Source organism: Taudactylus pleione, unplaced genomic scaffold (genome assembly GCF_031769625.1).
Source record: "Taudactylus pleione unplaced genomic scaffold, aTauple2 ptg000156l, whole genome shotgun sequence".
NCBI lineage: Eukaryota > Metazoa > Chordata > Amphibia > Anura > Myobatrachidae > Taudactylus > Taudactylus pleione.
Window position 1 is genome coordinate 11,608,242 of NW_028284558.1, and position 16,629 is coordinate 11,624,870.

At 44.0% G+C, this 16,629-nt stretch overlaps 1 protein-coding gene across 1 annotated transcript in view; it reads right to left on the reverse strand.

Annotated features, from left to right (window-relative positions):
* Window positions 1–16,629, reverse strand: part of STK39 (serine/threonine kinase 39) — a 451,027-nt gene that overhangs the window by 368,507 nt on the left and 65,891 nt on the right. The window contains exon 2 of the mRNA XM_088474896.1: window positions 15,353–15,465. Coding sequence (XP_088331022.1) covers window positions 15,353–15,465 — 113 coding nt within the window. The remainder of the gene's footprint in view (window positions 1–15,352; window positions 15,466–16,629) is intronic.

Sequence of the window (16,629 nt, forward strand, 5' to 3'; positions counted from 1 at the left end):
AGTTTGTTGACCACTGGCCTAATCAGAGTTCCAAGCAGAGGAACGCTGTGAGAAGTCTATTGTGCAAAGTCTATTGTTTACATTTAGTTTGTATTTGTTATTAAAAAATGAACAAAAGACATGTTTTTTTAATATGTGTAATAAAACCATATTATTTTGTTGTTTTTTTATTTAAAGTCTCTTTCATTGCTGATGCAATAAATTAATAATGGCTGTATAATGAAATTCAATATAAAAAAGTTACAGTAAGGTCCATTAACCACTGCATACATGCTTTTACTAGCTTTATTGACACTAGTAAGAGCACATTAATGGGTATCGGAATGGAAGTCATTGGATTCAATTACCCAGGGCCGCAACTAGGGGGGGGGGGGGCTAGAGGTGCATGTGCATCGGGCGCCAGATTTGAGGAGGTGCTGAAGGGCTGACTCAGCCCCTGCAGAGGCTTTAAGGCATGGAGGCTAGTGGGGCGCAGTGGCTTGGGGGCATGGATTCTGCTGAAAAAATGGCCGCTGCCAAGGAAGAGACAGATGCTAGAGGTTCTACTGGACCTCTAGTGTCTGTTAGGCCAGCGCGTAGCACATAGCATTCCCGGAAGTGCCGGGAACGCTGGCAATGCTGGCAGAAGATATAGAAAGCTGCCGTGAAACAAGCGTGGAGCATGGAACACCTGACCTGACAACAAGCATGAAATCCCTAACAACGAGCATGAAACCCCTGGCAACTAGCATGAAACATACTTGCCGACATTTCTGCAAGGGGATCCGGGAGGGGGCTGGCAGGTCCGTCCAGCAGGGAGGGTGGGGGCGGCTCAAGTAGGCAGAGCGGGGGCGTGCCATCGCGATCGCGCCATAGTTGCCCCACCCCCCACTTTATAATGCCAATATTACTTGCATTATAAGGCAGGGGGTGGGGCTACAATGACGCAAGTCAGCGCAAATTGCGTAATCGCACCACCGGACCTCCCCCTTTTGCACTGTCGCGGGGGTTTGCGGGGTGCCGGCAGCCATTCTGGGGGACTTGCCTAGTCTTACGGGGTGTCGGGAGCGGCACCCGATTTTCGGGAGGCTCCTGACGGTCCCGGCAGAGTAGGCAAGTATGGCATGAAACGCAGAAAATGAGAGCAATGGCAACGAGCATGAGACCCTTGGCAACGAGCATGAAACCCCTGGCAACGAGCATGAAACCCCTGATAATGAGCATAAAACCCCTGACAATGAGCAGGTAATTTAAAAGTAATTAGAAGCTTTACTGTGGGGCATAAAATGGTGTCAGGGGCAAATATGTAAGTGGCACTTTGGTAATAGGCATTACAGTGTGTGGCCTAATGTGTAATGGGTATGTGGTGTGTGGAGTAATGTAAGTCACTATAGCAGGGACGTCTGACTAGTGCACTGCCTTATGGAGGAGCAAGGACAAAATCCAGGTATGGGAAAGGAGGGGGTGCAAAATTACTGCCTTGCCCAGATATCCTAGTTTCGACCCTGAATTACCCCATGCCCATTACCACTTTTGCTTATGTTCAAGAGTATTTCAGATGAATGCAGAGAAAGCGCATTGGGGTAAAGGAAGTGCCCTTTGCTGACCGCCCCCCCCAACCAAAAGAGCAAGTGCTTCTTGCCAATTACACCACTAGTATTTAACACAGTATATAACTGGATTTAAGACCAACACCTTGTTTTAAAACATTGTAGATGGATTTTTCTTATTCATACATCATTCAGGAGATACATTTTGTAAAGGTGGCCAGGGATGTGCAATCAGGGTAGGCAGAGGAGGCAGAGCCTCCCCTGTCATACTCCTGAGATTTGATATAAAAAACGATTAGCATAATACAAAGAAGATATTTATAATTTATAAACATCTTTTTTGTTTATTGTAATCATTTTTATAGTTAACACTCGCCAGCTTTGTGGAGCACCCTGGGACTGAGGGAGATGAGATGAGGCAGCAACAGTTCAGCCTCGCTTCTGTATAGTCAGACACTGCTTGCAGAGCTGGGGCGGGGCCACACCATGGGCATCAAGCTGCGCAGAATGAGAGCTAATAGAGGCATGCCTCTGAGTATGGGAGGCGTATCCTGAGAACTGATGGACACCTTGGATGTGTCATGTGACCAGGAAGTGCACTGCAGTGTTTAGAGATCAGAGCTCAAGTCAGCAGCAGCAAGAGAAGACAGTGATGCTTTTAGGAGAATCAATGGACACTGAAGCTTAGTGTAGTGAGGGGTGAGTTACAGTGAGTAGGGGGTCTAACCTCACTTCATGATGTATTAAAGTAATATGCTGTACTGATTTGATTTCATTGTCTTATAATGTATCTTCAATACTGTTGGTAGTACTGTGCCTCACTACAACCTCTAGATGAAAAATGAACTATTACTATCCATGACAGAGATCAATCAGTGGTTACAAGCTCTCCATATGCTGCCCGATATCCGCGGATCGCCCCGATAATTGTAGCATGTGTGCGGGCAACTGAGGGTTAAACATCGCTTGGTTGGGCATGCGGATTGTCCAGCATGCCCGTCCGATGCGATATTTAGGAGTTAAAATGTTGGCCGCATCGGGCAGTGTATGCCCCGTCAAGGTCGACAGACAGACATTTCCAGTGTTCCTTCTCATGGAAGGAACAGGGAAATGTCTCCTTCCCCGGGGGCGGAGTGCAGATGTTGGGTCTAATACACTGTGACTAGCGTTCCCGCTAGGCTGTTTTAATGGGGCGCTGCTCCTTGCCCTCCTTCTGGAGGGCAAAAAGCGCCCTGTCCTCCTTCTGCAGGGCAAAAAGCGCCCTGCTCTCACCGCGCAGCGCACCACTAAGATAGCCCGCGGGTGCCGTCTTCATCCGCAGGTCGCGGTGTCCCACGGGTGGAAAAATGTGCGCTGACCCGGTCACCGCCGGTGAATAGATGCTGGACGCATGCGCCCGGCATCTATTCTACCTGTCGGCAGCTCTTGGGGGCTGCCCGGCGTGTCAGTAAGTGCCGGGCACACCCCCAAGAGTGACGAAAAGGTGACTCGTCTAATAGACACGCCCCCTTTTCGATGGCCATGCCGAAGTGCCCTCCTTAGCTCCGGCGCCCTGCCTGCTGCCGAAGTGAACACTGTGACTGATCTCACTGTGTATGTTGTGGACATCTGCGGGCTGGCAGGCATTTTATCTGGACGTGTATGCCCAGCTATAGGCAGTAACATACTAAAGCAGAAAAAAAACATAAGCAAATGTGTATATTTCTAATTGGTCTATATTAGATTATAAAGCTTAATTAAATTTTTTCAAAATAACATTAAAATGTTTGTGTAAACATGCTTTGTGTAAAAAAATTTTATTCTCTGAATGATTATTCCAATTAATTAATGCTAAACATGATAATAATCTGTGTTAAGGCCCCCATACATCAGCAATTAGAAAACCATAACTGAACTATTTGAAGATTTGTTGCTTGATTTTAGGATTTCCCAATCTAGCAATCTGCCCCCATACGTTACAGATCTTTTTCAGTGATTTGCAGATCGATTGCACCAAACGCAGATCTGCCCATCTTGAAAGGCCCATCATTTTACGGTCTGCAAATCTGCTGATTTTTACCATACACTAGCAATCTACAGCCTCAATCGATATGTGAAATCCAACATGTTGCACAACCTGATTTAACAATTCCAATCACTTTTTGGTTGCAATCTGTGATCCCCGTACATTGCAGATTTTTTTATACAATCATCTGCAAAACACAGAATTGCCACAACGATTGCTGATGTATGGGGGCCTATAGTTCATGTTTCATTCATCAGCATTGCTTGTAACTACATGTTGATTTGTGCTGTGAAATGCTTCCCTGCAAAACCTCTTGTTTATATATTTTATATTATGAGCTGTAACAAAACAGTATTTTTTGTATAAACTTGCAGTCACATATGTTTACACATTGATAAACATTCACACACTCCCCTGTCATCTGGTACTGAACAGGAATTGGGACTGCTGACAGGATTGGTTGTAACAGATTACAGTGGGGCCTAAGCACTTTCCCAAATACGCTCAACTGCCACCAGTATTTGGGTTTAATAAGTCTGTGCTGCTCATCTTGTGCAAGTTGCATGAATGTGAAGTGAGGCAAGGTAAGATGCAAATTTATACAATGCATTTGTATCCCACTCATCATCTCCCCTATATACAGAGCAGACCACAAGACACCATGCCGAAAAAAAATAATTTAACGCTCTGCTCTACATCGCCACCTGCTGTTGTTATAAGTAGTTACACAGCCAACTGGCAAGTTCACAGTTACTGATTTTTGTGCAGATAAAGTATTGCTTGTTAAACACTAATGTTCACTGAGACAAACTCAGAAATACCAGATTAACACAAATAAAATGCTTAGTGGGTGGAATTTTGTAGCAGCTAATCTTTCATTTGATTTACTCCTGCATCACATTTATAAATTCCCCTTTAGGCTATATTATTTAGAGAAAATCATTTTCATGAGCTGAAATAAATGAAAAGAAGCTTGTTGACCTGTAATCAACCACACAGGACTAGACATGTCTATATGAAATGAATTGGGAGTAATGAATAATTAATCTCCCCCAGTATAACTTCCTTTGCATTCTACAACCACCTGTGGTGTCTCCAGCTGTGCAATTGAATCAGGGCTTGGGAACATGACTTTTTAAACCTATAAAGTACATTATTACTTATTTAACAATTTTTAGCTAAGGGATGCTGACTGTTCTCAATATTATCCTCGACATAGCCAAACTTGTAACATTAAACTTTTTTTTTTTTTTTTTAAATATTAAAAAGTAAAAAGTTCATCTTTTTTTCCATTGTGGCAGAATTGGATTTCAGAGAGGAAAGTAATATTCTTCTTATGCAAATTATCTCTGAATGCTACTGTACACAGCAAAAGCTGAATAAATGACAAGTCAGGCAATAATGACAAATATATATAATTTTCAATAGATACTGTAATCTATTAATATAGTACTACCATACAGCACAATTCTATATAGGAAATATTTAGACATTCACATCATTCTAAAGGTGCCTACACACTAGACGATATTATGCACGATTTGGCCGATTCTGACGCAGCAGAACAACAGATCGTGCATAATAATATTCAAATCGTGTGTCCACTTACGATGCCGATGCGCGTACCCGTGGGTCGTCTGTCATATCTACACATCTTACCTACAGCAGGTAAAATCTGTCAATCTCGTACATGATCTGCAGCGAATCATTCAGTGTTTATACCTGAACGATATGTCATTCCGATCCGTACGATGCCAACGTCACTTTGACACAGATGCATGCACGGATCAGTGAAATCCATCCATGCATCTGTGTAAAAAAAATTAAAAGTGTAAAAATAAAAAATAAAAATGACGTCCCCCTCCCCTAAAGCGCAACCAGCCCTGGGCTTTTGAGAGCAAGTCCTGGTTGTGAAAATATAGGGCACAAAATACATAGGGGTCTCCTATATTTAGCACAACCGGCACTGTGCTCAGTTGAGCCGGTCCTGGTTTTGTAAATACAGGGGACAAAAAGAGTAGGGGTCCCCTGTATTTTCCATAACCAGCACCGGACTCTTTCAAGTAACCTTAGCGGCTCTCACAATTGAAGTCAATAGTGGGAACCACTCATTGGCTGAGAGATGGAAGGCTTTCCTCTCTCAGCCAATGAAAGCCCAGTACTGGGATTTCTATAGTGAAATCCCGCGGCTGAGTGGTCATTCGGGTAGTACTGTCCTTAGAGGACAGTAATAAGTTTGTAAGTCCGGGTCAATTTGTTTTTTTGTTTTCCAAAGATGTTGGATGCCTGCATGAATAGAAGAGGATATGATCCATGCAAGGAATAGGTGAGTATGTATTTTTTTTTTTTACAGGTATCCGTGGATTTCTACTTGGACAAGTGGACGTGATTGACTTCAGAGGTACTAGGTGAGTATGTGTGAGTGTGCATATATGTTTTAAAAAATTGTAATATCACGGTGTGTGTGTCTTGTGTTTATTTTAATATTTATTTTGCAGGTGAACTACAGGTACCAGCGGGCCCGTAATGCCCTGCATGCCAGTACTTGTGGTTATCCAAGTACCAGCATGTGGGGGCGGCTTGCAGGGACCAGTAGTTCACTTGCAAAAGACAATGTGCCAAATGTAATAGGGTGAGAGTTTAGAAAATGTGTGAGAAAACTCACACATTTTTAAACTCAGCCAATATTGAAAGTCACAGAACATGCAAACTTGCATGTTTTTCAGACTCAAAAAACTTTCAAGATTTAAACTCTCATCCATGTGTTTCCTGTACTGAAAATACAACTCGATCAATGTATTAGTGTGAGAGTTTTACTGCTAAACTCTCACATTTTCTAAACTCTCACCTTGTTTAATTTCGCCCAATATTTGTACTTCGTTCGTTTGCACTACACTATACACAAACAACCCGACACCCACTGCCCAGGGGTGCCAGGGATAGCCGCGGGCTATTAGCCTAGGCCTGGGGTGCCCTGAAGAGGGGGACCCCTTTATTGGGGGTCCCCACCTCCCCAGGGATCCCCGGCCTGGGCTGACTAGCGGTGAGGGGTAATGCTCAGGCCGGGAGACTCGGTGAAAGGGTTCCCTTGGCTGTGGCATTACTCCCCTGCTTGAAAGAATCCAGTGCTGGTTATGGAAAATACAGGGGTCCCCTACTCTTTTTGTCCCCTGTATTTCCAAAACCAGGACCGGCTCATTGAGCCCAGTGCTGGTTGTGCTTAATACAGGGGACCCCTACTACTTTTGTCCCCTGTATTTTCACAACCAGGACCAGCTCTCAAAAGCCCAGGGCTGGTTGTGCTTTAGGGGGAGGGGCCCACATCATTTTTTACATTTATTTACACTTTTTAATAATTGTTTTACACAGATGCATGGATGGATATCACGGATCCGTGCAAGCATCTGTGTCTCTGGCAGTCCATTATATATCACGCATGATCTAAAGATATGCAAATCGTTAGATCGTGCACGATAAATTGTATATGTCAGATTGACGACATTGCATCGTTTGCAGGTCGTCTAGTGTGTAGGCACCATAAATTCTCTAGCATAAAAACGCCCACAATATGGTGAGTTTGTTAAAAGCCAATTAACCTACTAGCAAATTTTTAAATGAAACTGAAACACATGGACACCCCAGATAGGGCCCTGGATGGCATTTAATCCATAGCTCCAATGAGGCAGCAGTGTAAACCACTGTGCCAACAAGGTATGGCATTATCTTCCCTGAGATTTTGAATGCATTTTAAGTCAAATCGTGATGAACAATATCATCGCTATGGCTACGGAACTCTAACAAATGCTGGACAATCAACCAGTAATTAGAGCTGATGATACTTATTGCTGTATACCTTTATTACATTTAAACTAGAGATGAGCAGTTTGGTTCTGCTTGGTTAGGTTCGTATTTGGAAACAGCATCTTATTGGCTATATGGTTCTCAGGGAACCACTAGGTTACTATAGGTTACCTAGCGGTTTCCACTTTTGAAGTCAAGGGTGGGAACAGCGCATTCCCTGCGAGAAGCGGAGGCTCGCCTCTCTCAGCCAATGAATATCCAGGAATATGCATTTCTATGGGAAATGCCGCGCCTGAGCCATCATTCGCAAAGTACCGTCCTTAGAGGACTGTACTATGCGTGGGGTAAACGTTTTTTCAGTTTGTTTTTTATTCAAAAGACAGTGGATGCCTACATGGAAAGAAGAGGAGACGACAGAAGGGTTAGGTGAGTATGGATTTTTTGTTAACAGGGTCCTGTACTGGTTGTGGATAATACGGGGAACCCCTACTAATTTTGTCCCTCGTATTGCCACAACCAGGACTGGCTCACTGAGCCTGGTGCTGGTTGATGAAAATATGGGGAAACCTTATGTTTTTTCCCCCCCGTATTTTCACAAGCAGGACTGGCTCAGAAAAGCCAGGTGCTGGTTGTGCTTTTAGAGGGGACTCCACGTTTTTTTTTTTATATACTTTTATAAATTTAAAACAGAAGCATGCACTGATCTCACTGATCTGTGCATGCCTATGCGTAACTCGCACCTGAAAGACGCATTACAAGGTGCAAGTTTACCCACAGCTTTAACTCGCATGCACTGCATGTTTGACTCACACAAAAAACTTGCACCCTACTTCATTTGGTCCATGGTGAGGACACGTTTTCTTAAGACAGCTACTGCATTGATGTTACAACTAGCCAGTTAGCAGGTTTATGAGCAAGACTTCTAACAATCTTGGCAAGATAATTTCACATATAATACCTACATGAACACTTAACTCTTCGCACAGTTACATATAGCAGACGTTTGAGTTGAACAGTCCAGCAGAGAATGGTCTGCTGACGGTATTTTGCGCTTTTTCATTTCCTGTTGCCACTCTTCTAACTGTGGTTTATGCTGTGAGGACTGTGGGGGTCATTCAGACCCGCTCGCAAGCGCAGGACGCTCGCAAGCGGGTCGATGTTAACCCAATGCGCATGCGCACGATGGAGGGAGCTCCGTCGTGCGCATGCGCGAGACCCGGACAGCGACGGGCTCTCCGTCGCTCCGGGTCTCGCACCAAAGGGGGCATGCTGTCGATGTCCATAGGAACGCCTACCGTCTAAAGCCAGCCCCACTGACATCAGTAGTGATGTCAGTGGGAGTGATTTTGGCTCTGATAGAGCCAAAATCACTACAGGGCTTGCGGCAGCGAGACCCTACCACAGGATCTCCGTCGCAAGCCCGATGGTCGCGATGGTCTTGACCATCGCGACCATCATCATGGATGCTCGCTATAGCTGTGGGTGGTAACCCACAGCTATGCGAGCGTCCAAGAGGCCGCTCCATTGTTAGGTAGGAGGGTCCTGATTCAGAGCGAGCGCTCTGGTCAGAGCGTCCAGCTCTGAATCAGGCCCAGTAAATCCTAATTGTGATATACTAGACTGCAGTATTCATACCTACCACCAGGATTGCTCCAGCCTTGTCCCATGCTGTTCAACACTGCAGCAGCAGTAATTACCCTTCTGTTCCTGGAGATTAGCTCCACCTGTGCTGTACCACAAGGCTGGCTCACACTGCAATATATGCATTCCATTGTCTTTGTTCCTGGTTTCTGGACTTCTGTGCTTCCCCTTTCTGATATCATCTGCTGGCCTTGGCTTGTTATGGGACTATCCTGCTTGCTACCTGCCCTGACAATTGCTTTTTAATGGTCGTTCCTTGTTTATTGCCCACCATGATCTTGGTCTGTTTCTTCAAAGTTAATATTTTTTCTGCTATAGACACAGGTACTGTCCATCCTGTTGCTTCACTGTTCCTTGCTCCAGCCAGCTCTGCAAGACTGTTATTTCCTTTAAGTCTGACTTGCATATGATCACATATCAAAGGACTCATTACTCTGCATTGCAGCCTAAACACTCATTGCCATACGATAAGGGATGTAGTCGGCATCCCGGGGTGCGGGATGCTGACGGTCTGAATACCGGCACCGAAATCCTGACAGGTCAGGATCCCGGCACCAGTATCCTGACCACCGGCATCCCAAAGGTAAGTATCGGGGGAGGTTAGGGTACTTAACTGTACTTAACTGTAGGACCACCCAAGAACTGTTTTCACATTACCCTCCCTCCACAGCTCAATGAAGCATCTGTTTACTACAGCACACTGCACCACGCTAATGCAGCGGTTTTCAACTGCTGTGCCACGGCACACTAGTGTGCCGTGGGCGGTTGTTTAGTGTGCCACAGCGTGACAGCCCACCGCCAGTCACATTATAGGACGGACCGGGCAGTGCTACCGCTGAGCTCCTCTGGGAGGCTTAGACGTGCCCGGGCCATGCCTCTCTGCCCGGCCATTCACCCAGCCCTTCGAAGGCCTGCGAGAGAGTGCCCGTCATGGAGGAGGAGCCGAGAAGACAGGGGGACGTGAAGAAGCTGGTAAGGTAAGTGAAGGGGGTGGGGGACAAACAATTATGGACACTGATGGGGAGGAGGGGGGAAGAGAGCAGAACATACTCCTATGAGGAGGAGGGAGAGAGCAGAACATACACCTATGAGGAGGAGGGAGAGAGCAGAACAGACACTGATCGGTAGGAGGGGGAAGAGAGCAGAACAGACACCGATGGGGAGGAGGGGGAATATAGCAGAACAGACACCGAAGGGGAGGAGGGGGGAGCACTATAAAACAGATGAGGAGAAAGGGATGTGCACAATAACATAGATGAGGAGTGGGGGAGCACAACAACACAGATCGGGAGGAGGGGGGACAATAACACAGAAGAGGAGGGGGGAGCACAAACACACAGATGGGGAGGGGGGGACACAATAACACAGAAGAGGAATGGGTAGCACAATAACACAGATGGAAAGTAGGGGGGTCACAATAACAATGATGAGGAGGGGGGCACAATCACACAGATGGGGAGAAGGGGGGATAATAACACAGATGGGGAGGAGGGGGGAGCAAAATAACACAGATGGGGAGGAGGGGGGAGCAAAATAACACAGACAGGGAAGTGAACCAGAGCAGGGACTGAACAGCTGCACCCAGTGACCCCTTCCCCTTCACAGAGTGTCATTCTGAAAATATTGGGGGGGCGCGGCAGTCCCTTAGATTTCCAGGGGTGTTCAGACCCTAGATACATCCCTGAGGCCAATGTACATGCATTTTATTTCTCTGGGGCCAATGGATGTGTGTTTTATTCCTGTGAAGGCCAATGTAGTGTGTTTTATTCCTGTGGAGGCCAATGTAGAGCGTTTTATTCCTGTGGAGGCCAATGTAGTGTGTTTTATTCCTGTGGAGGCCAATGTAGAGTGTTTTGTTCCTGTGGAGGCCAATGTAGTGTGTTTTATTCCTGTGGAGGCCAATGTAAAGCATTTTATTCCTGTGGAGGCCAATGTAGAGCGTTTTATTCCTGTGGAGGCCAATGTAGAGCGTTTTGTTCCTGTGGAGGCCAAATGTAGTGTGTTTTATTCCTGTGGAGGCCAATGTAGAGTGTTTTATTCCTGTGGAGGCCAACGTAGTTTGTTTTATTCCTGTGGAGGCCAATGTAGAGTGTTTTATTCCTGTGGAGGCCAATGTAGAGTGTTTTGTTCCTGTGGAGGCCAATGTAGTGTGTTTTATTCCTGTGAAGGCCAATGTAGAGCATTTTATTCCTGTGGAGGCCAATGTATAGCAGTTTATTCCTGTGGAGGCCAATGTAGAGTGTTTTATTCCTGTGGAGGCCAACGTAGTTTGTTTTATTCCTGTGGAGGCCAATGTAGAGTGTTTTATTCCTGTGGAGGCCAATGTAGAGTGTTTTGTTCCTGTGGAGGCCAATGTAGTGTGTTTTATTCCTGTGAAGGCCAATGTAGAGCATTTTATTCCTGTGGAGGCCAATGTATAGCAGTTTATTCCTGTGGAGGCCAATGTAGAGCATTTTGTTCCTGTGGAGGCCAAAAGTAGTGTGTTTTATTCCTGTGGAGGCCAATGTAGAGTGTTTTATTCCTGTGGAGGCCAATGTAGTGCGTTTTATTCCTGTGGAGGCCAATGTAGAGCATTCTATTCCTGTGGAGGCCAATGTGGAGCATTTTGTTCCTGTGGAGGCCAATGCAGTGCATTTTATTCCTGTGGAGGCCAATGTAGAGCATTTTATTCCTGTGGAGGCTAATGTAGAGTGTTTTATTCCTGTGGAGGCCAATGTAGAGCATTTTATTTCTGTGGAGGCCAATGTAGTGTGTTTTATTCCTGTGGAGTCCAATGTAGAGCGTTTTATTCCTGTTGAGGCCAATGTAGAGCGTTTTATTCCTGTGGAGGCCAATGTAGAGCGTTTTGTTCCTGTGGAGGCCAAATGTAGTGTGTTTTATTCCTGTGGAGGCCAATGTAGAGTGTTTTATTCCTGTGGAGGCCAATGCAGTGTGTTTTATCCCTTTGGAGGCCAATGTAGTGCATTTTATTGCTGTGGAGGCCAATGTAGAGCGTTTTATTCCTGTGGAGGCCAATGTAGAGCATTTTGTTCCTGTGGAGGCCAATGCAGTGCATTTTATTCCTGTGGAGGCCAATGTACAGCGTTTTATTCCTGTGGAGGCCAATGTAGAGCATTTTATTTCTGTGGAGGCCAATGTAGTGTGTTTTATTCTTGTGGAGGCCATTGTAGAGCATTTTATTCCTGTGGAGGTCAATGTAGTGCGTTTTATTTCTGTGGAGGCCAATGTACAATGTATGTGTTTTTTTATGTGGGAGCCAATATGTATGTTTTTTTATAAGTCGCGCACGCCGTATTGCCGGATGGTGTGCCTTAGCATTTTTAAAATCTTGTGTAGTGTACCTCGAGTTGAAAAAGGTTGAAAATCACTGCTCTAATGAGAAGAACTAGTGCATGCACTCTCACCTGTCACCATTTTATTTACTTCTGGGTCTACCCTTGAGCAGCACAATGAGGTTTCGCTGTCATGTACTGTACCCCCTCTCTATTGCTGTCATGTACTGTACCCCCTCTCTATTGCTGTCATGTACTGTACCCCCTCTCTATTGCTATTGGAAAATTGTGCATTCTTCATATCAGAGCTGATCACACACTCAAAGAAAATGTGTATTATAATTGTATTATGTGTATTATAATTGTGATGGATTTACATGGATGCTAATGTGCCAAAAATGCTGGATTTGAAGGCATTTTCTTGTAAAGGTAGTGTTTGAGCACTTACAAACCTGGTACAAATCCCCCCCCCAAAAAAAAGTGTAGATACTGTAGCTCAAAATATGCACATCAGCCCACTTCCACAAACACATACTTCACATACATATATAAAAGACAGGTTGAGCCATTTTTATGCATATGTCAAAGGTCTGGAGATGTTCTACATAGTTTTTCTCATTCCTATTACAATCTTAATGCAGGATGTAGTTAGCAGACCGGCAGAAGGGATGCTTCCCGACGCTGGATGTCCGACACAGGACTTAAGATCTTAATCCTGATGCCTCAACATAGACAGACGCCAGCCCGAACCAGGTAAGTCCGGGGCGTCTTAGCTGTTAGCAGCGAGGGGGGGTTAGGTTTAGGTAGCATAGCGGGGTTAGCGTTAGGTTTTGGCCTCCACAGGAACAAAACACTCTACATTGGCCTCCACAGGAATAAAACACACTACATTGGCCTCCACAGGAATAAAACGCTCTACATTGGCCTCCACAGGAATAAAACACACTACATTGGCCTTCACAGGAATAAAACCCGGCATTGCATACTGATTCCCTTAATGCAGCTACAGACTACAGTAGCAACCATGTTGGTCTGCGTTCACAATCCTGATGTAGCATAACAGATAACATGAATTCATTGATACATTCTAGTGTGAGCTGATTACAGTACAGTAATAACAGTCAACTATCAGGATATAGCCTGTATGTTACAAGAATATTGGTGTATAAAGGTGTCTGCAGCGTTACTGTCAAAATAAAAAATAGTTTTAAGACTTCGGCAGATCAGCAAAGTACACTCCCATCAACTGATCTGAATACTCTAACACTGCTATGATTGTTCCAATTGTCCCCCTAAATGATCTTACCATCAGAATACCTAAATTGTTTATACTATCAGAAATGAATATACAAAAGCGTTCTGTCATGTCATGCACCTACTGCTATGCAAATGCTCATGGTGTTTTGATGAATTGCATGGGGTGGCATCTGCAAAGTGTAACAGTCAGAGCCGTAGCTAGACTTTCTGGTGCCCTGTGCCAGAAAGAGCATTGGCACCCCCCTCATTTTTCAAAGGGACATAATGCACCCAAAAAAGGGGAATGGCCTCATGGGGAAGGGCCAGGGAAGAGATAGGGGAGGCCAGGAGATGCTGGGGATGAAATTAGAGGAAGCTACAAGTGAGAATGATAATAAACAGAAATTTGACAGGTCCAAACAGTGCCCCCTGACCTGTGGTGCCCTGTGCGATGGCACCGGCCGCACTACCCTAGCTACGGCCCTGGTAATAGTACACACCAGCCAATGAATGGATATAAGCATATAAAGGGCGTTCCACGCTGAGTATGGAGTACTCACATGACTGCTTGTACTTGTGCATCAACAACAAAAAATATAGATATTGTATAGTTTTGCAGAACACTATTATTTAAATTAGATACAGGGTTTAAGAGGATGCATTTAAATGGGCAATTACTGCTTTGCAGCCTTTTTCTCACAGCATAGATGTTTGGAGCAAAACCAAAGAACATCTCTGGATCTTAATTCTCACTGGAACTCCACAGTGACCTTCTCGGCTCGCATATAATTGTTTATATATTGGTGTAACAACAGGATTTATGTATTCAAGACCCATAGTTTTAAGTTTGTTGTCTGGCGTTAAACAACTCCTCCTAAATATAACCTGCCATACCCCAAACAAGAACATGAACCACAATTACCCTGTTCAATTTTAGACATCAAGATTCAGAACTATATACTATACTATAGACATTGTGAGTTTACAACGGCTGGTGGAAAAAGGTCACTGGGATTTATAAAAGCCAAAGTTGTGTCACAGGCCCACTGTCCCAGTGTATACAGTCCCAAGGCCATTGGTGAACACAGGCCATGATTCCAAAATGAGTACAAGTAGTAGAACTAGTATAAATGCTCATCCATTAAGGCACGCTTATCAGATTCCAGACCCACCTTAACCTCCCGAGACTATTCAGTCCAGTTAAAGTACCACCCTTTTACATATTTCAGTCAAAATGACATCTATCATTCTTCTATAATCAAACAACCCCACTGATCCCCAAACTAACATAGCTGTTTGACATACTGTATCAACTGGAATAATTTGCCCTGCGCTCTACAGCCCATAAAATGACTCTCAGGGGTATAATTACTAAAGTGAGAGTTTTTAGAAATGGAGATGTTGCCCATAGCAACCAATCAGATTCTAGCTATTATCTTCTAGAAGGTGCTATTTAAATGTTAAGTAGAATCTGATTGGTTGCTATGGGCAACATGTCCACTTCTAAAAACTGTCACTTTAGTAAATATACCCCTCAGTAATGTAAAAATAGACTGCATTACACAGACAAAAAAAAAAAACAGATTACATTTACAACACTTGAAATACTATGAAAGATGATGTCCCATGAATTATAGTATACACAAATGTAGGTCTAATTAGTCCCAGACTGTTGATCTGTATAATTAAAATCATTCAAATCCTGTGAGGCAAAAGCTGAGAAACGGTTTATCACAGATCTCTATCATCACAAGAGTATACACGTTTTAATGTTGCTTGAAATAGATTCAGCATTTTCTGCTGATGGCCAAGTGGATATATTCTTTGTGATAATGGCAGCAAGTCCAAAAATAACCCGGTGTACTTACTAGCAACTCATCCATGCTGGTCTGGCACTTCTCTAAGTTTATTCTCTTTATGGCTACCCGCTCCTGTCTGGGTTTGCATAGTGCTGCTTGAACCACTGCTGTGGCACCGCTTCCTGAAAAAAAAGATATTATACAGTGTGTAAGGACATTAAAGTGGAACCGTGATTGACACATATAATATCAGAGAAACATAGTTAACAATGATTCAGGTGATTTCAACTGAAAGATCTTACACAAAACACGAGGCCTGATTCAAAGTTGCAAGTAACCTGTGATAAGCCAAAATTCTGGAGAAACCAGTTTTCTCCTGCGAATGGTCATCAAAGTAATTTATGCAAATTACTAAAGGGTTATTGCCGGAGAAATTAAAGATGTCAAAGACTTTGTCCTAATTACCAGCACTTACCGACATCTCCACAGACCTCTATGAATTAGGCAGTTCATGAAGTGACAAAAGCTATCTCCGGCTAGCGATCTAGTACCACTGGAAAGGTTTAGCTGGACGCTCTGCCAGTACTATGTGCATGTGCCAAGGTTGGTCGATCATAGCATTTTTTCCTTGCACTGGCAGAGTTAGGCTGCCGGCTAATAGGAAAAAATTAACGCTAAAGAGGAAGGCTTTCGCTGGGGTTTGCAGAGCAGCCCCAGTATGATAATTAGCGGCAGTACTTCATTATGTATTCCTGCGATAGGCATTAGTCATAGCCACCAATAATAAATCTAAATCTAATACATTTCAAATAGTGAGCAGGCCCAGAAGAAAGATCACTTGATTATGATCATTCATCCCACGCACGCAGCCATATAACTATTTTCAAGCAGTAGTAAATTCTTTTTAAAGTGAAGGATTCTACTATGTTAATGAAATAATTATGATAGTGACATTCAATTTGTTTTACAGCATATAAATGCATACAGTACTTGTCAGTGGTCTGGTTTCTATCGGGACTGCCCCAAAACACAGCATCCAAAGTACTGGGGCATCTGATTTGGGGGCATAGTAGTTGCAGACCCTCTAACATGACCCCTTGTAATGGTACAAATGCCCTGCTCCTGGAATTCCCTCTTAATTTAAATTGGGAAGAGAAATAGCTCATACTTCTCAACTCTTACAGAATGTTATTTCCACAATTTTTTTCAATTATTAATCTAGGGCATAAATGAGGCTAAAATGAGCAGTACTATAAAATAAAAACAGAAAAGTCATAATTATTATTATATAATTATATTATTATTATATTATATTAGCTGGGATACGCGGCGTTGCCCGGGTTGAA